Raw genomic sequence first — 23,064 nt, forward strand, 5'->3', positions numbered from 1 at the left:
ATGGGCACCGGCATTTTGAGGAGTATACGTGGGCTGTTGCTATTCAACCAGATGTGTGCAGTGCGTAACAATATAAAGAAGATTATAAAGGTCACATTGTGTAATTCCTGGTGGTCCTTGATTTGATTCTTCCAAAAGTTGCTAGCATTTATTCATTCATTAGTTTTTGAGTGCCTGGTTATGAGTAATTTTTGCTCAGCTTTTTGGTTACGAATGATGATATTTTGGATCTGGTTACATATTCGTTTTATTTTTATTGATTATTACATTTTCCTTTACCGTTGACGACGTTTCTTGAAACACATTCTGAACACTTTTTGCTTAACTAACAATCTTTTTGGTCCGGAAATACAGCTTGAACTTTTTGACCTGGTGACGACATCTCCCGATTCCAATTCTTTTCCAAAGCTGCTGCCACCTCATGTAATCAGTGCAATCAGCATGGAGGATGTGATGCTGTCAATCTGTACATGCTGAGGTTTGTTGGTCAGTTTGTCCAAAATCCATTTGCAGTGGGTGACCCTTGGTTACACGTTGAGTTTGGTGGTCAGCTTTGTTAAATGCTGAGTTGTATCCCATGAACAGGACTCAGCAGGTTTTATTATCCAGATATGACAAAGATGGTATGAACAGTAAAAGATATGAGCTCCTTGGTGGATTGATCAGGAGATATGCACTCCAGAGCTGGTTCAGACTATCTGGAATATTTTGTTGCATGTGTCCCAGCAGCTGTCTCAAAGCAATTCACCACGCCTGGAGTCTGTGCCACCAGTCTGTAGTCATTCTGACAGTCCACGCTTGGATTAAGTGTTATTTGCTGTAAGCAGATAGAACCACGAATCTGTCAGTGGGATATCAATAATGTCAATGAAAAAGCCAGCTAATTGATCGATACAGTTTTTTAAACTACAACGTGCCTTCAAATTCCATCCAGACTAGACGTTTAATGGAGACTGAGTCATACCAAAAATCCTCACCGCAAGAAAGAAAATTTCTGCTTGTAAGAAATAAGCATGCGAATCATAACTGTTGCTCACAGCCTTCAGCTTATTCCCGATGTTTAGCATATCACCCCTTAACAACTGTAGTAGTAGGGTGTTGTACTGTGTCAGCCATTACGGATGCAATGAGAAGTGAAGCAAAATGACACCTTTTATCAGCTAACTCAACAGATTACAATATGCAGCACAGGCCCCTTCTTCAGGCAGGTTGTAATGAACAAGGGGCCTGAGCTGCCTTGAAAACCTGCTTATTGTAATTTGTTCAGTTAGCCCATAGGAGGAGGAGTATAGGAACCTAATCAAGGACTTTGTTAAATGGTGCGACTCGAACCACCTACAACTGAACACCAGCAAAACCAAGGACCTGGTGGTGGATTTTAGGAGGCCTAGGCCCCTCATGGACCCTGTGATCATCAGAGGTGACTGTGCAGAGGGTGCAGACCTGTAAATACCTGGGAGTGCAGCTGGATGATAAACTGGACTGGACTGCCAATACTGATGCTCTGTGTAAGAAAGGACAGAGCCGACTATACTTCCTCAGAAGACTGGCATCCTTCAACATCTGCAATAAGATTCTGCAGATGTTCTATCAGATGGATCTATCTATCTATCTATCTATCTATCTATCTATCTATCTATCTATCTATCTATCTATCTATCTATCTATCTATCTATCTATTATATAGTGTCTTTCCTATCTATCTATCTATCTATCTATCTATCTATCTATCTATCTATCTATCTATCTATCTATCTATAAGGGGTCATTTTGCTTCACTTCTTATTGCACCCCTTAACAACTGGAAAACCCACCCAGGCAACGGGAACAAAACTGTGTCACTCCCAAAAACACAAAAGATGGCAGCCAAAACAGAATCAAATCAAAACAGAATAGCAGCAGGAGGAGCAAGCATAATCATGGTCAGAGGGTAGACAAAAGGTTAGAACTGAAGAAACTCAAATCCAACAACACTAAGCCAAAATTCATTGTTGACAAAGGTATTCAAAGGTAGAATTGCTCAGGTCTTGTAAATAATTCACTAACTTTGTGAATTTCCCCTTGGGATTAAAAAAGTATCTATCTATCTAACTACATCTGCTGGATTTTTTTTTTCTTATTTTCAGATATCCAACACTAGGATGCTAGAAACTGTGTGCCACCATCTTAAATAGGCAGAATGTGATAATAAACGTGTGGCACAACTTCCATATCATTGGACTGGCAACAGGCGCATCAACACTGTGCAATATGGGCATGGCCATGCTGGGATCAACAACAAAAAGCAGTGATCACACCAAACCAAAAAAACAAAATGGCGACAATGCAATTAATTAACAGTACGAAAAACAAATGTAGTAATTCTGGGATTGATTTCCGAGAGAAAAACAAACATCACAGCTGTCAAAAATTGTTGTGCAAATCATTCAGACCTATTCAACTGTTGTATTGTATTAGGACTGTAATTTAATTAAATAGTAAAGGACTTTACAGCTCTGCTTATAGTGTGTGCTACCATAGAGAACACAAAGTGAATGACAGACTTATCTGTTCAAGTAATTCTGAACAAAACCATCACTAAAGAAAGCCAACAAGTGCCTGTGGCCCTATACCAGCCAGCCACCGAAGGTCATTATATAGGCTGAATGAATACAGATATACAGTAGAAGGCCTCGCTTCATACAGCGTAATTTCTACTTCTTAAAATAGATTGCCTCTAAAAAGGCTTTCCAAGTCGCCAGCTGAAGCTGCAGTGCATCATTGAGATGCCAGGCACAAAGTAACCCTGCTCTGTTTCTACGGTAATGCTGTTCTCTTTTATGTTTCCAGACTGATGGCAAGCCAGATGGGGGAGTCGACAAGATCCTTGGGCCTTGAGCGTTATCACCAAAGCTGTGGTCTGGTGGCCTGTTGGATCTCACAGTGAGGTATCTGCCTCATTAGCCTCCATTACATGTCTAGTTATTAATTAGGCAGAGGTGCAGAGAGTCATGCAGATTTACACTCGTAACGCAGAATGAATTCTGTCTTTGAGTTGGCAGTCCTTTCCAGGGTTTAAAGTGCAGCCCGTCTCTTGAGTTTGTGGGATTTTGTGCTTTCTGTGAGTTTTCTGAATTTGTCGGTCCCTTGCTTTGTTTTTTGACTTGTTTGCATTGGATTATCTGTGTTGTTTCAGGCAGCTGCTTATGCTCCCTATTTTTGTGTAAAAGAGTTTTTTGAAAAATAATCATGTTTTATTGACAATCCATTGCCCTTTTTATTACTAGCCAGGGTTTAACGGTACTTTCCCCTTTAAGGGACACTTTGAGGTATTGGTAACTGCTAAGGTTCTCTTCTGGTTCATAACAGCCACCTACTCAGTGCTATGTTTTTGAGTTTTGGCCTTTCTGTGTTTTCTTAATAATAATAATAATTCTTTGCATTTGTATAGCGCTTTTCTCACTACTCGAAGCGCTCAGCAATTGCAGGTTAAGGGCCTTGATCAAGAGGCCCAACAGAGCAGAGTCCCTTTTGGCATTTACAGGATTCGAACCGGCAACCTTCCGATTTCCAGTGCAGATCTCTAGCCTCAGAGAAAGCACTAAATTATCAATGACTCTCTTGATTGTGAGTTTGGGCCTATTTTCTTGGTTGGTCAGCTTTTGCCTGACTACTTCTGAATTGGAGTTGACGAATATATTCAGCATAACTATGATGCCATTAACCGTTTAACCCATTATCAAGAGTTTCTTGGGGCTCCCAGACTTTCCCTTCAGCCACACTAACAAATCTGAACGTTTCCAGCCCCGTCACTCCATGATAAGTCCAGCTCCTGTCCTCGGGTGCTGCCTATGGAGATGGCTGGCGCTCTGTTTGACAAGCAGACCTTTAAGATACGAGTCTTAGGCGCCGTAATCTCCAGCTGCAGACATCCGCTCCTGTCATTGTCGACTTTCTTTGCTTTTTGTCTGCATGCATGCTCGTGAAGATTTTAGGGGCACTTTACAAGCCGAGTGAATACATCAGTCATTTAAATTCAAATGCTCACAACCTGCAAATGCTATATTTTACGCCATTATCAAGCTCTAGGGAGTATTATGTGGATTCAGTCATTTACTCTTACTTTCATCTGTTTAAAGAAAGTAAAACTGCATCGTAAGTGAAGCAGCAGGAGGCCGTCTCTGAATTCACCGGAATCTTTCCAATAACGTATACATTTTTGTATATTGCATTTGTCTCTAGCCGATGGCTTTGATCACTTAAAACATCTGGCAGTGGTAAGATGTTAATTTTTTCCTCCAAAAAATTAGCATTTTGTTTCTCTTTCAAATTCAAGGAGAATTTTACGTGGCAAACAGCCATGACTATGGCAGATGCCCACTCATTAAGAAAGTTCCCACCACGGCCTGTGTTGATTTTATTTACTTTTTTTTTTTTTAATTTTTGCAGGGACCAACACACTCAAAAGTGGTGACGGCCATGCATTAGTCTTTCTAATCACAGCGACAGGATTTGAAAATCTACAGGGGCTGCTGGATGCAATTAGAAATTTGCACGTTGCAGATTTTAAAAATGAAGCATATGCAGGAGACCCGCTGGGCTTTCTTCTGGGTGTTTGAAATATGAGATGCAAATTTCTGCCGTCTTCCTTCACAAGAGGAAAAGTCAAATTCTTTAGCAGAGATGCATCCGACTGTGTGGAGGAAGTTTTTCTCCTTGTTAGTAGCACTTTTTCTGAAGGCGTTATGTGTATAGTTAATTATATGCCTTGTCATAAGTGCACCTCCTGGGGGTCACTGCAAGTCTGAGGTAAAAATGGCAAAAGTGCTTAAAAGTACGTGGAATTGATTATACATCTTATAAGAGAGAAATAAATATATGAAGGATACAAAAAGTGAGAAACATAAAATCCAAGCCCAAATTGGCCAATTTCTACAGGTTTAAGTCCAAAATGGCAGCCGGGGTGTCTTATTCAGTTTGACGCACTCCAACATGGTCCCCTTCACCACCTTCATTCCCTCATCTCTTGAGCTCCCTGTCTTTGCTCCAACTCCACACTCAATTCAGCTTGCTCTTACATTTTTGGGCCGTTATTAAAATAAATTGCATGGTCAAAGTAAAAGTCTCAGGGCAAACGAGACTATGGCACTCTCTCAGGGGTCCTGTGCTGTAAATTCTGTTGAATTTACTCTCCAACTTTTGTGTATTTTCTGTTTTATTGCTGTTTTTGGATTATTGTTTTTATGTCTGATTTCAGTAATGATTGCTTACTATTTACATGCTTTGCTATTGATGCCTGTAAGTGCCATAATGGATGGAGAGGCAGCTTGTCTTGGAGGATGAACAATACCGCACTCATTCGGGAGGCCATACTGGATGGACTGAGTAAGTGGACGTACAACCCAGCCGGGATGGCTCAAGGATCCAATCCTAGTCGGGATGATCACAGAATGGATAGACTCAAGGAGTCTGACTGTTGAGGACACTTTATTGTCCAGGGCAAAAGGTGGCATGGTCTCAGCTTAAACTCCTGCATGAGAGCTGTATTTCGGAAGGGCAACCCTGGTGGTGTCCCTGGGTGCCACCAGAGGGCACTGTCCAGAGATGGTCTCCCTACTTTGGAGAGCTTCCTCCATGCTGTATCATGACATCAAAAGTACTGCTGGGAGCAACCTAAAAGGAGACAACTTGCCTCACTTAGGTGAGTCAGAGTTGGGAGGAAGAGGACGACACTCACTGTGGAGGTGGAAAGAGACAGAAAGACATTTGAGTTATTGGATTATACTGTCTGGAGTGACCTAAAAGCCTCTCAAGGGACTGTTATAAAATCAAATGACTTTGTTTTAACTTGGAGCTGTGTCTGTGGTAGCTCTGCCTGGTGTTCTGGGCTAATTGGTGCCCCCTAGAGTGCACAGTTTATGTACAATGGATTCAGAAAGTATTCAGACCCCTTCATTTTCTGCACACTTTAGGTCTAATCTGAAATGGATACATTTGCCATTTTTAACTCATCAACCTACACTCAATAACCCATAACGACAAAGTGAAAACATATCATGTTAAAATAAAAAAAATGGAACTCTGTCCTTCATGTAATTCAGTGCTTTGTAGAAGCCGCTTTGGCAGCAATTCCAGCTTTGAGCCTTCTTGATAAGCGTCTACAAGCTTTGCATCTCTAGATTTGGGCAGTTTATTCTTTTCTTCCTGGCAGATCCTCTCACGCTTCCTTCGTTAGATTGGATGGGTAGCGTCTGTAAACGGCCATCTTCGGGTCTCTTCATTGATGGTCTGTGGGGTTTAAGTCTTAGCTTTACACTCAGAGACTTGTCCCAAAGTCACTCCAGTTTTGTACTGGCTGTCTGCACGGGTCAATACTGTGCTGAAAAGTGAACCATCTCCCCTGTCTGAGGTGATGTGCACTCGGCAGCAGGTTTTCTTCAAGGACCTCTCTGCATCAACTCCAACCAGCCTCCCTGTCCCTATACCTTCACCTACATAACTCTCAATCGTTCTCCCATTGTAGCACCTTCCATGACAATGTCAAAGGCTTTATTCCTATATAAGATGGTGGGACCCAACTCACAGTGTCTTTGTTTTGAGCTATAACACAATTGCAAATCCCAGCTGATTTTTCTAATATGGTTAGGGTCAAGAATATCAAGTTAGAAACAGAACTTCTGGTAAGTTTATTTTGGCTTGCATTTCAGCTTCAAGGTTCGGTTTTGTTGTATTCTCTGGTTTCCTGACCCTAACCTACTTTTTGGCAACATTTCTACCTGTTTACACTTTAATTCATCTGTTTTATCTTACGTTTGACTGTTTCATTCGTTATAATGATCCTGATGTGCTGATTTTAAAGGGTCAGGATGCCATGATTACTTATAATTCCCTTGTTGGGTTACTTGCTGCTTTTTAATGTCTTAGAAAATAAATGTAGGGTTAACCACAATCCATCTCCTCAGCTGCCAGTCCTGCACCCACACCTTGGAACGCCTGACTACACACATTGAATTGTGAGTCCATTTCCTTGTCGTTCAGTAATTCTGGATTCATTCTGTCCTTTGCAACCCATTCCCAGCTTGGCACACCTTTAAAATCAGTACGATTCATGTTAGACTCTTTCCTTTATTCCAAATAGTTTAGCAGCCAGTCAGCCAAATTGTAACCATGAGGTTAATCAATATTGAAACAGGAAACTTGCAGAAGGCCCTGACAAGCTTAAAATAGAGAATTAGTCATAAGGCAAAAAGTCTGGCCCACCACAGGTCACACTCATACTTGGCTGGTTCAGATTCGCCAATTAGTCTGATTTGCACACACCGAAAAAATACAAATTATTACGAAGAAACACACTTTACTCTACCTGTAGAGCGAAATATCCAAGCCTCGTCATCATCGAAATGTGTGTCTCCTGCGGTGTGGTGGTCGCCTGGAAAGAAGGCGTGGGCCACTGTTCCCCCTGGTCCATCAAATGGGTAGCCATCATTGTGGTCCGCCTTGGAGAAGTCAATCTGGATGTCGGCATCCGTTCCTGCCACCTCATGAAAGTTGAGTGGTGTGATGTCACTCCACACTTTTAGCGCATAATACATGAGCGCTCGGACTGTGTCGTGGCCCAGACGTGACTCCTTAGGGAAGGTCCTCACTCTTCAAACACAAAACAAAATAGAGTTTCATCAACTTTTGTATGGGTAACCACGGACAACATATGCTTCGGCATGTCCATGTAGTGCAGAAGACTGGAATCCAAATATCTGTTTTTTTTATAAAGTGAAAAAGATCTAAACTGGCCAGTATGGGTGACTGCGGGTTTGTAGGCTCTGTGATGGACTGGGGCAACATCTAGGGCTGGTTTCCACCTTCCACCTTATGCTAAATGCTTTGAGGATACACAATGGCTCCCCACAATCACGAAGTGGATATGCAAGCTGGAGAATGAATGGATGGATAGAAGACAGTCCCACCTGATCATCTAGATTTTCGGCCAGACTTTTTAAAGCTGGAAGCTTGTGATTCAAGTCTCTAAGAGAGCTGACTCTGACTGATAGCATACAGTCCTCAGATGATGGATCAGATAGATAGATAGGGGATCAGGGTGAGGTTCACAAAAGCGTCATAACACCAACACCGTCACAAACTCCATCTTAAGACTGATCATTCATTTATGAGTGTCTTACAAAACACACCGTAACTAAAGGAGCACATTAATTCATTTGTGACCTGCGTGTCCCCCGACCTACTTGATAATTGCTAAGTGTTTCTTAAACTGGCTACCAGACAGAGCACATAAAAAAAACATTGTGTCATGTCAATTCTTAATTAAGCATGCTAAAATTTATACTTGAGAAGATATAATTCAGATGTTACTGCTTTCACTAAGCTCAGATGGCAGCTAAAGAGCAATACAAAATGGCATATGGGCAAGCCAGCAGCCTTGTCTCCTTACAGGGTATATGGAAAACACACTTTGACTGTCCTCCTAAGTGCTTGGGTGGTGTCAGATTTCCACCTCAGCAATGCTGTTCAGCACTTTAATTACAACCAAGATGAGGACAACAAAGATGAAGACAAGCAGGAAGGGATTGGAAATGTTCTGACCTTAGAGCAGAAGTTGAACACCAGGCTGGCATACAGACCAGGCAGGCTGTCATCGCTACCATTTTTACATACTGTGATAATAATTAATACCAGACATCATACAGGTTTGGGGCAGCCACCCGTATAATAACCCTGGCTGCAAACTGTTTAGAAAAGAACAGAGTTGTTCATAAAACCTAGTCCAAAACAGAACTGATTAACTAGAAGAAAGATGGTGGCTTTAAAGGCTCATAGAGGAAGTGATGTCATCAAAGGCCTCGGAAGACCAGAAGTGATGTCATCAGAACCCGGAAGTGACATCGTCCAGTGCCCCAGGACCGGAAGTGACACCATCAAAAGTCGCCGGAACCTGGCGGGATTTCCTGGAAAGGTTCTGCAAGGAACTGAGAAAGACAGCCAGTGCACCCCGCCGCCCCTTGGTCTGATGTGGTATTGCAATTACTCAAGCCCTTGCACGTGTGTGATAATGCTTATTTTGTTTTCATTGCCATTTTCTAATTGAACCACTCAGTTTGCACTTCCTTTTACTGGTTATTCCCTGTATTCATCCTCTGGGGAGTGTTGTTATCTGTCCATCTCCAGTCCTGGCCCTCTTTCTCTTTTAAAACCTGCTGCTTTTTCTTTTAGCCAAACTTAAAAAGTCCTGACATTTTTTTTTCTCCACACGTCAGTGTCTGACCTAAGCTGTAATGTGCAGGCACTCATTCTTTTCACTGTCTCATCCCACTTTCGTTTCTTCTCACTGTTAGAAAGTCTGCTGCACGCTCTTCGAAGCAACAATAGTCCGTTGTCAAATCTTGTCGAAAAGAAGAACAAGCCCTCCTTTAGAAAAGTGGGGTTTGCTTTCACAGCGAGTGTCTGTCATTTGTTTTGCGTTCACCTTAGAAACTATACTTGTCCAATTTTGTCCTTAAGTCTTTGCTTTCACTTAAGTGGTTATTGAATTATGATGCCAGGTTTACTTCACATTCAATTTCGCAACCTGATTTCACCTCACAGAACGCCCAAAGACCACACCATATAATGAAAGCATTGTCAATCAGTTGGTTTTCAGACGACTTGTGAAGCTTTTTGCTCAGCAGTTTCAGGTTCAGGGACACAAAAAAGTGCATTTTAACTTGTAAAATAGTCTGATTAGGAGGGGGCTCTGGGATATATTTTGAATAATTAGCTGATATGTTCTGTTCATTTATCGTCAAATTGCTCGTTACTCTAGAAGATTCCCTGGTGTTGGGAACAGACTGTGTTTGGTGCTCTGTTTTATACTTTCATATATTTTTTATAACGATAAAGCACCTATTAGAAAAATGTTACTGTGTTCCGGGGCTATTTCTACTGGAACTGTTGGTTTAATACATAATCTAAAATACTTTGGGTTGCTCACTACATACAACCAAAGAGATCAGTTAACTTGATATTTTATCTACCTTAACACCCACAAGTCATGTTTTACATCCCCCTGGCCCACAGCCACTGATTGGTAGAAGGTTCAAGAGCATTGGTCGTGCGTGGCCAGGGCTGGCTCAAGCACATGGGAATACTATTGGCTCTTAAATCTCGACACCCCGTTGATCCAATGGGCACTTTAATTAAACACAAGATCAATAGATGGATAGTGTTGTGATGTTCTGGACCTCCCAGAGTCTTATTTACATTTTATTTTTGTGCAAATGATACTTGTTCAATGAAGTTCCTTTGGGCTGAGGTTCTGGGAGTCTTTCCTATCTCTAAGAGGAGGTGTTCTTTATTTTCCATCATGTGCCTTATTTATTGTTTTTCTGATGTGGCCCACTACGTTGGGAATCAGCTGTCAGGACGCTAACCCCGGTTGCCAGTGGTGTGTTGTTGTGCGATGTGACCCGTGACATCATTAGTGAGACACGTGTCTAGATGCTGCTACTATAAGAAGGTGTGGAGCTCCATGCCTGACAGTGTGAAGACTAGAGGGAGCCACTAAGCCCCAAAACAGAAAGACAACTGCACAAACAGTCCCAGGTTCAAATAAAAGGGATGTTTACTACAAAATACCTTTTGTACAACAGGTAAAGGCCGTGTTTCTCCTGTTTTCTGTCTCTCCCCCTCTCTACACTGCACTGTCGTAGTCGTAGTCTGCTGCACTTTTCTTTGGACAGCAAAGCGGGTCATGGGTGGGTCGCCTCTGTGATGATTGTGCTTGTTCTCCAGCCTCTGCTCTGACGACTGTCCAATGAAGTCACCTCACCTAGAAGATGACACTTGAGTTGCCAAGGGGAGTCACAAGAACAGTCATATGGGAAAAATGGGGGTCGTGACGCCAAAAAGGTTGAGCACCACCGAACTAATGGCAGAAGCTATTAATAATCTGTGACGGAGCACATTAAACGTTCACACGACATGCCATACGTTTTCATTCACCGCTGTGATTAAGGGCTCACCTTAACAGCTCCCAGCCTATTCTTCACCTAGCAGCACAACACTGGCTGGCAAGAAGCAGGGCCTACAGGCTCAACACCGTGAAGTGCTTTAATGAGCGCATTTTCTGAGCCCATATGAAAATTATAAGCATCCCTCTAAAATATGCCTGTAGTACTCATGGAAAAAATGCTTTGGGATGGCTTCACCATGGAAATTGTAGATAATGACAGGATTGACTGAAACAGCCAGAAGCTCTGCACACACTCTGAGGAAGCAATCCAAGCAAAGAAAACATTAAAAATCAATTTGTTCTTTCAGTAATGTGGAAAACTGCATAAAGGTACAAGACTGTCATCACCATAATAAAAGAAAACAAGCTTGAAGGACAAGAGCAAATAATTGCGCACTAGACAACACCATTTAAAATTAAAAGAGAGACATCTTAAAAAGGGTCTCGGGGGTCATCTTCAGCCATCCCGTAGGGGAACAGATTTAAATTTCCTGTCTCCGGGTTTGCAAGCCATAATTAATGCATTTCAGAAAGTGTCATCCGCCATCATCAACATTATTCGTTTTTTATTCACGTTGCCAGGGGTTGCAGGGGATATACAGATGGCAACGTGCATGCGGAGCAGATTTTCAGAAGGTGTTGAAAGAAACAGTAACCCACACTGAGAGGTGGGCAGACAGGGTCTTCCCGAGAAGGAATTCTCTATGGACACTAGGTCTGGATGAAGGTCATGGGAGGTAGGGGGTATGTCTACAGTACTCTCCAGTACGGCTGGTCACTCAAGGCTTGCCCAACAATACTCTTAAGCCCATTGCGGCACTTCCTGTGTGATTTTGGGCAATACAAAAATAAACTGTATTGTATTGTATTGTATTGTACTAGAAGGGTCCTGCATATGTTAAATATGGATGTAGATCCCTAAGTGCTAGTAGAGCTTTATAGGAGGTGACCACCAGTGGGCGTGCCAACTCCCTAACACCCGACATAACAGACATGGGCACAAGTCCAGCACACACAAGGCTTTTATTTTATTTTTGTTTCCCACCTAAACACAGTATTAGCACAATAAACAGTCAAATACACAGCAAATAGAAGGCGTTGTCCTCTCCCTCCCGACTCTGGCTCTTGGAATGGAGTGGGCTGGCTCCATTTATAGAGCACCCGGAAGTGCTCCAGGTGTCCGGGGATCCTCTTCTGGCAGCCTGTGGCGGCAGTCCTGCCATGAAGGGCTCTAAAAGATAGAGGAGGTGTAAAAGGAGACTTGAAGGGAGTCGGGTTGGAGACAAGTAGGGAAGCCATTCCATTGTGGCCGACAGATTTTAAAAGAGACAGAGGAGATAGAATGGAGACTTTAATGGAGTGAGATGGTACACGAGCCACCCCATGGAGTCAGCCAGCAAAAGATCCATTGTACAGCCAGCCCCTGAGAGGCAACACGCATTCTCCCGCTGTGTGCTCTTTAGATGCTACGCTATTTTCTCTTTAGTCAACCTACTCTTGGCTATTTTTCAACACCGCGCTTTGAAAAAAAAAAACCCACATAAACAAAACACTGTCAGTCAGTTTGATGAAAATTTACCAGCATATTTTGGTAATTAATTGAAATAATAGTACAGTAATTATCTTTGTACAATTATTACATTCAAACAAATCTGGATTGGAGCTTATCTAAGATAATTGTTCTAATATGTCCAATGGCCGGTGAAGCAAGTAATCTGGGGGCTAACTCTGTATAAAAAAGCATTAACTCCTTCCCTGCCTCTATTTATGTTCACCCCACAATAAAACTGCTCATTAACCCGTACGTAACGAATTATGGACATTATATTAACTGGACAAAATTTGGTACCTGCCACCCTGGGTTAACTAGCCTTTTAACCTCCACTCCCCTAACAGGGCCCTAAACACCTAAGAACTTCTCAGAGACCTGACCTTAACATGCACTTCATCAGTTAATAGTTACTTGGTGTTTATGTTGTGTGGACTGTGCCCGGCAGTTTATCCTGGCCAAGTCCCCCAAGCTGCCAGATGGAGCCCTCCCTGCAGTATGGAGATGCCCTGAAGACCAGCAGGGAGTCATAGACTTTGTAGTTTTTATCCTCAGCCCTGCTGGATACCACAAGGGCCACAAGAGGGAGCTGCAGGGCGGATCGGAGACTTCTTTTTGCCCTATGCCCCGGATGTACTTCCGGGGTGAAAAAAAGGACTTTTATCTGACCCGGAAGTGATAAGGAATTATGACCTGAAAGATGAGAAACACTTCCGGGTCAGGAACTATAAAAGGATTGTGGGAGCTCTCAGACGGCGAGCTGAGCTGGGTGGTAGGAGGGCAATGCGTCTAGGAGTGGAGGATTGATTAATTGGTTTATTGATTGTGTTTGTTTATGAATAGTGAGGAGTGGAGGGTGCTTAGTGCACATTATTATAATAAAAAGAACAATTGTAGCACTTTTACCAGGTGTTTGGCGTGGTACCTGAGAGTTCAAGGGAGCGCTAGTGCCCCCAACTGTGACTATAGTTACTATCTCCTGTTCTTTCCTAGATCTGTCAATTAATTTAAAGATTAATTTATTGTAAGGTTAAGGAAAGTCATCTAAAGAGCATGAGGTGCAAGGCAGGAACCAACTCTGGATGGGGTGCCAGTGCAATGTGGAACATGAAAACATACTGGACTGACTTTGAGTCAGTCAGTCAACATCCATGGGAAATGTACTATAAAAATAGAATGTATTATTATTATTATTATTATTATTATTATTATTATTATTATTATTATCAGTCAGTCAGTCATTTTCTAACCTGCTATATCCACTGTTAAATTCTGCTACGTACTTGTAAAATTTTTATTTGTATACTGTATTGAGGATTTGTTCTGTTCTGTGTATTGTATTGTATTGGCCCCCTTCTTTTTGACACCCACTGCACGCCCAACCTACCTGGAAAGGGGTCTCTCTTTGAACTGCCTTTCCCGAGGTTTCTTCCATTTTGTCCCTACAAGATTTTTATTGGGAGTTTTTCCTTGTCTTCTTAGAGAGTCAAAGCTGGGGGGCTGTCAAGAGGCAGGGCCTTTTAAAGCCCATTGCGGCACTTCTTGTGTGATTTTGGGCTATACAAAAATAAACTGTATTGTATTGTATTCTAACTACAGGGTCACGGGAGTCTGCTGGGGGGGGGCAAATCCCGGGGAGGGCGCCAGCACCACACACCAAGCACACACTAAGGACAATTTAGGATCACCAATGCACCTAACCTGCATGTCTTTGGACTGTGAGAGGGAACCCATGCAGACACTGGGAGAACATGCAAACTCTACGCAGGGAGGACCCGGGAAGCAAACCTAGGTCTCCTTACTGCGAGGCAGCAGCGCTGCCACCGCGCTATTATTAATATTATTATTATCCATGTGTTTTAGATTTAGGAGAGAATAAAACAGAGAGCTTGGAGAAAAGGCCATGAACACCACACAGACGGTGAATGGGCCACCTACAGAGCCTTCCATCCCACAGTGCAGGGGCTGCAATGCTCACCACTTTATCACCATGCCATGCTCCATTTACTTTCTAATTAGTTAATTATTGTATAACATCTACAGTATTTCAGTGTAATTATATTCTTTTCTATAGGGTGGACAAAACATACATTTGCACAACTATTTTTTCATACAACAATTTACTGTATATAACGCCCCATTTCTCACAAATGGCCACTAAAACTGAACCTGACTGAACTGACTCTAAATATTAAGCCGTATAAATTACAGCCTGATTCTGAACCAGTGAATAAGCCTGACATGGAATTCCAATGAACTCAGACACCTCAAACCTGAGGTGCGGTTCAACTACAGCCTAAACCCAGAGCCCAGAGAACAGGGACAGACTTACCTGTTTAAAGACAAGCAAAAGAAAATGAGAACATTTTTTTTATGAACTTTTTCACTCAGTTGTCTGAAGAAGCCAAGTTAGACAAAACATCATGATGTGTCTTTTCAACCGTTTCTTTTCCATAAAAAAAGTTTTTCTTTATGGCTTGGACTTTTTTTAAACACTAGTTTTAACTTTAAATACGAGGAAGGTCTTTTCCTTTCTTTTGTCACTGACTTTCTTTTTTTAGTTACTCAGGACGGCTCATGCAGTGCTCATCTAGGATCTTTTTAAAACAAAATTAATAAAAGACACCCTACAAAAAGGGCATTCGGGTTTGAATATTATTTAACCCTTAAAATAAAAAACAACAACCCAGAACCAGACTATGAACATAAACCAGATGCACAACCCAGACCAGAACCTGATAAGTACATGATGGGTAAAGAACTGTACTATATTATAAACAGATAAATAAATAAATAATAAGTAAATGAAGAGATAGCACTACATTTAAAGACACAGTAATAAATAGCATCTAAAAATAAAAAACAACAGTAGTAACAAGTGTAACAAATTGTGCTGAATAAAAATGGGGTACTAGGAGGGATAGCACAGAGTTTAGGGTCCGGACCACCAGGGAGTAGAAGCGGTTGCAGAAACTGGTAGAACTGGTTCGGATTCTTCTGCCTTTTCAGGTCAATCCTTTTTGCATAATTAGCCTTTTCTTTCATTCTTAATAATAATAATTCATTACATTTATATAGTGCTTTTCTTAGTACTCAAAGCGCTATCCACACAGGGAAGAACCAGGAAGCAAACCCACAATCTTCCACAGTCTCCTTACTGCAAAGCAGCAGCACTACCACTGTGCCGCCTGTAAGGACAAATTGATTATTTCATTAATACATTTCTTATTTATAAAGATTCTTTTTGGACCTTTCTCTCAAGCAAAAGGGGTGCGTATTTTGGAACAATTAAAGTCCTTGTTGAACTTTTAAATCTGTGTAGGCCGAAGCCCGTCTGAGGTGTTTGAGGTCAGGCTGCCTGTGCTGAGACCTATTGCTACACAGGCCAGTGAAGGTGTTGGCCTGGTTTGTGGGTGTTTTCGGAGGCCTATCACTCTTGCAGTTTTTAGTGTGTGCTAATTCACAACAGAAGCAAAGTCAAAGCTTGAAGTGGAAATTTGCCAGAGTTGAAATCTGAATGTAAACCAAAAAAAAACCAACACGAACCAGAATCGAAACCTAAAGAATAAACGCAACTAGCACCTGAAACAGAACTGGAACCTGTACATAAACCTCAAGGAGAAACAGAATCTTAAACTGAATCAACCTCCTAAATAGTGCTTGAACCAAAACCTAAGCAGGCAGCACGGTGTCACAGTGGGAGTGCTGCTGCCTCCCAGTAAGGAGACCGGGGTTGGTATCCCATGTCCCCCTGGCATGGAGTTTGCATGTTTCCCTGTGCCTGCGGGGGTTTCCTCCCAGACTTCAAAGACATGCAGGTTAGGTGGACTCATGGTACTAAATTGGTCCTTGTGTGTGTTTCAGGTGTGTGTGTGTGTGTTTTGGCCCTGCAATGGACTGGCAAACTGCCCAGGGTTTGTTCCTGCCTTGAGCCCTGTGCTAGCTGGGATAGGTTCCAGCACCTCCCCATGATACTGTTCAGGAGTAAGCAGGAACCAGAGCCAGAACCTGAGGGACAATGCTACTTGATGTTGGGTTCACATGTTTATTTTGTTGTGTAGAGCGGAGCTGCTGGTAAATATGCGCACCACTTCCTTCAGCACATGACAGTGAAGCGACTCAAAATTCTGAGCCTGTTTTTTTTTGATTCTCTTGATGTGTACTCGGGAACTCCATAAATTCTTCTTCCCTTGAAGCAATCTGACAAATACCACATCTCCTCGTCTCTGACAGCCGCTGTTCTACAGGGAAATGGCATTACATTTACTCCAATCACTGTTGCTGTAAATGTTTTAGATTTGTCTTCCAGGGATGCCAATCACTTAGCTAGCTGGACCACAGCTCTTTATTCTGTGACTTGTGGAAGCACCCCGACAGTGTAAATCAACACTTCTCTAGCATCAGAACAGAAGTTCATGACGCCGCAAGATTTGTCATAGTGTCTCATATCTCAAGGGTCAGATTATTAACACATTTAAATTCTTCTCAACACGTGTGAATCTCACTGGTGTCAGGTGCTGAAGACCTGAGGAGGGGCCCACAGTTCTGAGAGCTGCTCAACTCAGTCCCAGAGGCACCTGGGTAAGCAGCAAATTGTAAACCAGAAAGGTAAACATCCCACTATAAGAATGACCTTCAACTCAGGTAACAAACAAGTTATTATGTTGAAGCAGGGAGGGAGGCACAACACTCAGCGCTGTGCTAACATTTGGCGATCGAGGACATCGATGAGAAAGCTGTTCTTTATGCAACAGTAACATCCACGTGTCTTAGAAACGGCCGAGGTAAAATACACGGTGGGTCTCTCACACTACAGGGACATCCCTTTTCTTATAACCACTGCTGTCCATGATAATTGGTGCTCAATGCTTCCTATTTAAGGTGAAGAATGTGAAGGATCTTCCCAGATGATGGGCTCTCAGGGATTTTACTAGTAGACCACCAACCCACTTTTAAACACCCCCTCCACCCTGCAGGGAAAACTTGGGGCTTGGTGGCAGAATTGGCACTCCAGCCACCGTTAAAAACCTCACAGTGTTTCATTTCATCTGAACAAGTGTGGTGCTGAGGTGTCGCTTGTTGCATCTGGGATCTTGTGGTGGTCCGTCATGTGGTGGGTGCGGAAACCTGCTCTGTCAGCGTGTGCTCCTAACCTCCTCCTTCTCCTCTTATGTAAAGTACCATGAGCGACGGAATGTGCCTGAGAAACTGAACCACTGATCCACCCATCCATTTTCAAACCTGTTTATCCTGAGAAGTGTCACTGAGAAGCTGGAGACTGTCCCAGCAAGCACCAGGTGCAAGGGAAGGGGGCCAAACCATTGCAGGGTCAACACACTCACAAACACAGACTGGGGCCAATTTAGCAAAGCCAGTTCACATAACCTGCACGTCTTTGGACTGTGGGAGAAAACCTACAGGGATTTAGGGACAACATGAAACCTCTATGCAGGGATGTCAGCCTTGGTTGCCCACCACGCAGTCCCAATTTGTTAAACCACTTATTAATTCTAAGGCATCAAATCCATAAACTGTTATCATTCTAGATTACCTGTGGCTATTCTGGAAATTGTACTGCAAAGCTAACCTTGTGTACAGAGCACTTGGTAATTATTGCAGTGCTGTTGGTCCCTAAAGCACATTGTTGCTGGAATTGCCTCCTGCTCTTTGTGAACCCAAGAATGTGCCTGGCTATGGTGGCCTAGTGGTTAAGACAGTAGCTGTCATATCAATCAGTCCTTACCACTGACTACCTGAATGAGACACTTAAAATCGAATTAAGATGACCGCCTTCTAGAAGTGAGAGTGAGTGTAAAGTGTAAAGCTATCAGTTCAGACCTCATTACTGACTGACTGGGTGAATCATGATGCCCGCAACCACTTCCAAATTCAGAAATAATGCTGTAATTCGTTTTAAGATTATGTAGAATAGTATTATACAGTATATAAAAGTCTACCAGACAAGCAGTATAGCCTGTTGGGTAAGACAATGGACGTTATTGTATTGGATTTCAGAGCAGCCTTCTCTGCCACTCCGGGTCCTGCTACTACCATCTCAAGGGGCAGATGAACGGCTGAGATTGGGTTTTGTCCTGAGTGAACTCCTCAGCAGAGACAAAGGGTGCCGTGATTCACTCGGGGGAGATGGTGAGCAGAGCAATGATGAGACAAAAAACCTTCTGTTGCATAAGAGGCGCTCTCACATATACAACATGATTGGTAGAAGGAGTTCTCCCTTGGCTCCAGAGGCTGACAGGGCTGTTCTGAAATCCAAAGACCCCTAGTTTGAGCCGTGATACTGCTGTGATGTGAGGGATCTTTGCCCTGAGAAAATTCCTCCTTAGAGACAGTAAAGACAGGGTTGCCAACACAGTCTTCTCCCAATGCCTTGCGGCGTTCTCCTTAGGTCATCTGTACAGCAGTGTACAGGAAGGTGCACACGGTAGTGTCAACGAGAAGCCCTGTGGTGTTGATGAGGAGATTTGCTGGACCTGCAATTCATGTGCAGACATGGCGTGGTTCAGCCCGTTTCCTCGTTAGTGCTCTGGGGTTTACAATTAAGGCACTTTTGCCGACAGGGATAAAAGGAGCTTGAGGTGAGAGACTGAACAGGAAGAAAAGATTAAGAAAGAACAAAGGAAGAAGGAAGGAAATAACAAGAAGAGAGCGTCAGGGTCAGGACTGAGCTGGTGTATTAGTGTAGAGGCACACGGTCGGGAAGTGGCCCCCAAGGAGAGTGAGTGGTTGGCATTCACAGGGCAAAGTTGCTCTTGCTGAGGATCATGTAGCAGATGCTAGTGAGAGCCTGGCTTGGGGGGCCCCAGTGGTGGCCAGCTGAGGTGTATGCCAATTTGAAGGATGACTGTCCTTGTCTGCGGACGTCTCTGCTGGCTGAGTAGACCTTGTTGGGTGAATGACGTAGTTTTGATGGAGACCTCAAGGCTCAGTGTTGGTTTTAAAGACGAAGATCCTGACTGTGTTTTAGCCTTCTAATTTTTAACCAGTTTGAATTTATTTATTCTGGGCTACTTTATTTATTTATTTGACTTACAACCTCCATCAGACAGTGTGTTTTTTATTATTGGAATTAATTATTGACTTATTGCACTTTGTTTGTTGAACACTTTGTGAATAAAAGTACAAGTCACATTGCACCAGCTCTTATTGTGTTATGTGTCCTCAATGCCCAGTTCATCTTGGTACATGACTGTCAATGTCCTGGGTTCAGGGAAATGATGGCAGCTGCGAGAAACCCGGGCATCGTAACATGCCAGTGCACACACTCCGGGACTGTGACAAAGACTGAACCTCAGCAGTGCACACATCGATCCACAGGATGATGTGCTCTGCAGAAGGATAAAGAGATACATAACATTCATAAATATGCGCAGCCTAAGTCAGGGTCGCTGATTATTTGGTGTAAAGCAAGAAACTGCCCTTCACAAGATGCCATTTCATTGTAAAATAAAGAGTGGTGGTAAATGGGCTGTTTCACAGATACAACACCCTTGGTTCAAGTCCCATGTCCAGTTTTTTATTCATGTGGGTTTCTACCAGAGACTTTTGGTTTCCCTCCCACATCTCCAAAGATGTGTGTTCTCTGTCGACAAGAAATTCCAAATTGGCGCCTTGTTGGTGAGTGTGATCTGTGTGGCCCGGTCAATGGCAGGTCCCTTCCTACTCCTGATCCGGCCTGGATAGGCTCTCACGATGCTGAATTGGATTAAGCGGCTATGAGAATGTTATGGTATGCTGTGCTGGTCTGTTGCTACCTGTTGTTTACAAGGAGAAGGCTAATGTCCTATTTAAACAAATTCCAGGGCCAAAACAACCACATTTCTTGTTTTAATCCATAGGGTGCAATTTACCCAAAATTGCTCCCTTGTAGAATTATGCCTAGTTATTAAATAAAGCTTGTTCTTGTTAACTTTTCTTTTTAACTGCATTTGAAGTCTTCAAATAATTTCTTGTACAGTATTTGTATTAACAATGCTGACGTCTGACCTAAATTTTTTGTAACCTCGACATGACCCCCTCTGTCCTCTTACCTCCATGAAAGGTGCCTTTTGTTCCATTTGGAGGGTGTGGTGATAGTCCTTTTCCTCCGCCTTGTGCCGCCCTCCATAAGGTCAGGCAGGGAGCAACGGGGGGTCTTCATCAGCAGCAACGTGGCTTCGTCTGAATTACAAAATATCAAAACAAGAACGATCAGAAGGGAAAAGAGTGAAATGAAAGTACTCCTAAACATCCACAGCAGCCACTAGTACATTATGAACAAAACCACACATATACTGTATAGAAACTGCTTAAAAATAATGGAGATGAAGGGGTAATGTAGTTATTTAGGGGCAACATAGTTATACTTTATCATAGAAGTAGCAGGAAAGTTAAGTAAGCCAGGGTGTGTAAGCAACAAGGAGATAGAATGTTCTAGATATTGATGAGTAATAAGTGGTAAGACTTGATTGTTGTCACATCCAGTTTTCCATAAAAGGATAAGAGCTGAACTTAAGAAGTGTGGAGAAGGTCAAGAATGTAGCAGAATAAGACTTTTATTTGGGTGTGTAAGCCAATGAACCAATCAGAGTAAATGTCAAGATGGTGTGTAAGCAATAATTCAGTACTGTTATGTAAATTCAGTTATCTATAAGTATGACTCCCCGTCTTTGCTTTGTGACCATTCGTTCACAGGCTGTGAGTGTATCCTTCACCATGAAAAGAAATTAAAGACTCAATGAACAAGCTTCCTTCTGCCTGGTTCTTCGGGTTTATGATTGATTATTTAAATATTCAAAGAGGTCCTAGTTGAGGACAAAAACTCTTCCCTTAATATATTTCCAATTTATGTCTTCCACAAAGTCCAAAGTGATACAATGCAGGCATTGGTAGTGTTAGGACTCTTTCAGGATTTTTACTGGGGCAGAATTTTGTTCTGTTATTATTATGTAGCTCCCTTGCCCTGTTGCACACTAGATACACATTTTTATTACAGTATTTCCTATTTTAAATGCCACCCTTTTGTTTACTTGTGGGCGCCGTCATTTTCGGCTGTTTGTTGTTGAAAACGGAGCCCTCATTGCAATCACATGGAGGTCTTAAGTTGTGACGTATTACATTATTGGGCCTTCACCATTGGAAATAGAATTGTGCTGTCCTCCTCGTCCAAGTTTCTGAATGATTAAAATCTCGGCAGTCAGGTGGTTTTGTCGACTTTGCTTTTTGTTTCTGCGTTTTGGGCATCAGTGGCTTGGCTTACGTTGATCTTGTCAGTTGTAAGTTTCACCAACGTGTTCTATTTATTTCCTCGCTTTCTGTCAGAGCAGATGGCTAACAACTTCTTGTGTACCCCTGTCGGCTCTAAGAACTCCTCAGGCCCCTCAGTACACTGCACATCCTGGGATGTCCTTACCCACCCTATTCCAGCTACAGAGCACAAGCACTCAGGGAGCACAGCCATGTTTCCCCTTTTCCAGCTTCTCTCGACCTGTAGCCTACTCTGTCTTTCCCGACTTGTCTCAACACATCAGCCATGTTTACTAACATGATGACACATCCCTATTACTTACCAATTAGGTTCATTTTGAAATACAAAGTGACACAGTAAGTAACCACACCTTGTGCCCTCAACATTCATTAATATTCCACAGCCAATTACTTTATTAAATGATTGTGGAAAGCGGAGTCCAGGTGCTTAATATTTTACTTAAAGTATAAATTTAGCCTTTTTTTAAATAAAATATGACTAATTTATAATGACACCAATTAAGATGAAGACAGCATCAGCATGTCTAACCTGGTTCTTATTATTATTTCGAGACTAGAAGGCTGGTATTAAATCATTTAACAGGCCTTTGTGATGTTTGAAGAGTGGGATAAAATGACTTCCCTCAACACTTTTTAATAAACCCATGTCTTGGTTGCTACAGCAAAAAATGCTGCTGGCCAATATTGGCAAAAGTTATTATCAGTTGTGCCTGTGAGATGAGCTGCTCTACCGTGCCTTAAAATCAAAATAGAAAAGAGCAGACAGACTGGCGCTATGGATTTGCATTACCACCTTTACGGGCACAAACAATTTATTCACTATGCACAAATCAATATTTCAATGAAGGAATGCCTTTGGCTATTTTTGGGGTAAACAGAAATGAAAAACAAATAATCAATAAGGTTACATGATCAAAAAAGCTTATAATGTGATTTATAATAAAAACATACATTACACAGTATGAAACACCTCTAAGTGAAATAAAAATGAGTCTTAGCCACAGCAGGTCCAGCTCTGTGCCGGTCACACAAGGAGTCCCTCAAGGCTCTGTCCTCGGCCCTCTGCTCTTCTCTACCTATAAGCTTCCCTTTGGCTCAGTTATTCGTACTTTTGCACTGGGTTATCTTTTCCATGCAGAATGGCTCTCAGATCTTTTTCAATGGTAAAAGTGCACATTCCTCTGCTCTCTCAGCTCACCATTGCAACTGTGATATTTTAAGACCTGGAAGGAACTGAACTCTTTAAAATGAAACTGCTACACAACCAAAG

At 42.4% G+C, this 23,064-nt stretch overlaps 1 protein-coding gene across 2 annotated transcripts in view; it reads right to left on the reverse strand.

The window, feature by feature from the left end:
• mmp17a (matrix metallopeptidase 17a) overlaps positions 1 to 23,064 on the reverse strand; it is a 198,813-nt gene that overhangs the window by 17,774 nt on the left and 157,975 nt on the right. For both annotated transcript variants that reach the window (XM_039772042.1, XM_039772043.1), the window contains 2 exons: positions 20,579 to 20,708; positions 7,343 to 7,626 (listed from right to left, as the gene is read on the reverse strand). In XM_039772042.1, coding sequence (XP_039627976.1) covers positions 7,343 to 7,626; positions 20,579 to 20,708 — 414 coding nt within the window. The remainder of the gene's footprint in view (positions 1 to 7,342; positions 7,627 to 20,578; positions 20,709 to 23,064) is intronic.

Source organism: Polypterus senegalus, chromosome 12 (genome assembly GCF_016835505.1).
Source record: "Polypterus senegalus isolate Bchr_013 chromosome 12, ASM1683550v1, whole genome shotgun sequence".
Classification (NCBI taxonomy): domain Eukaryota; kingdom Metazoa; phylum Chordata; class Cladistia; order Polypteriformes; family Polypteridae; genus Polypterus; species Polypterus senegalus.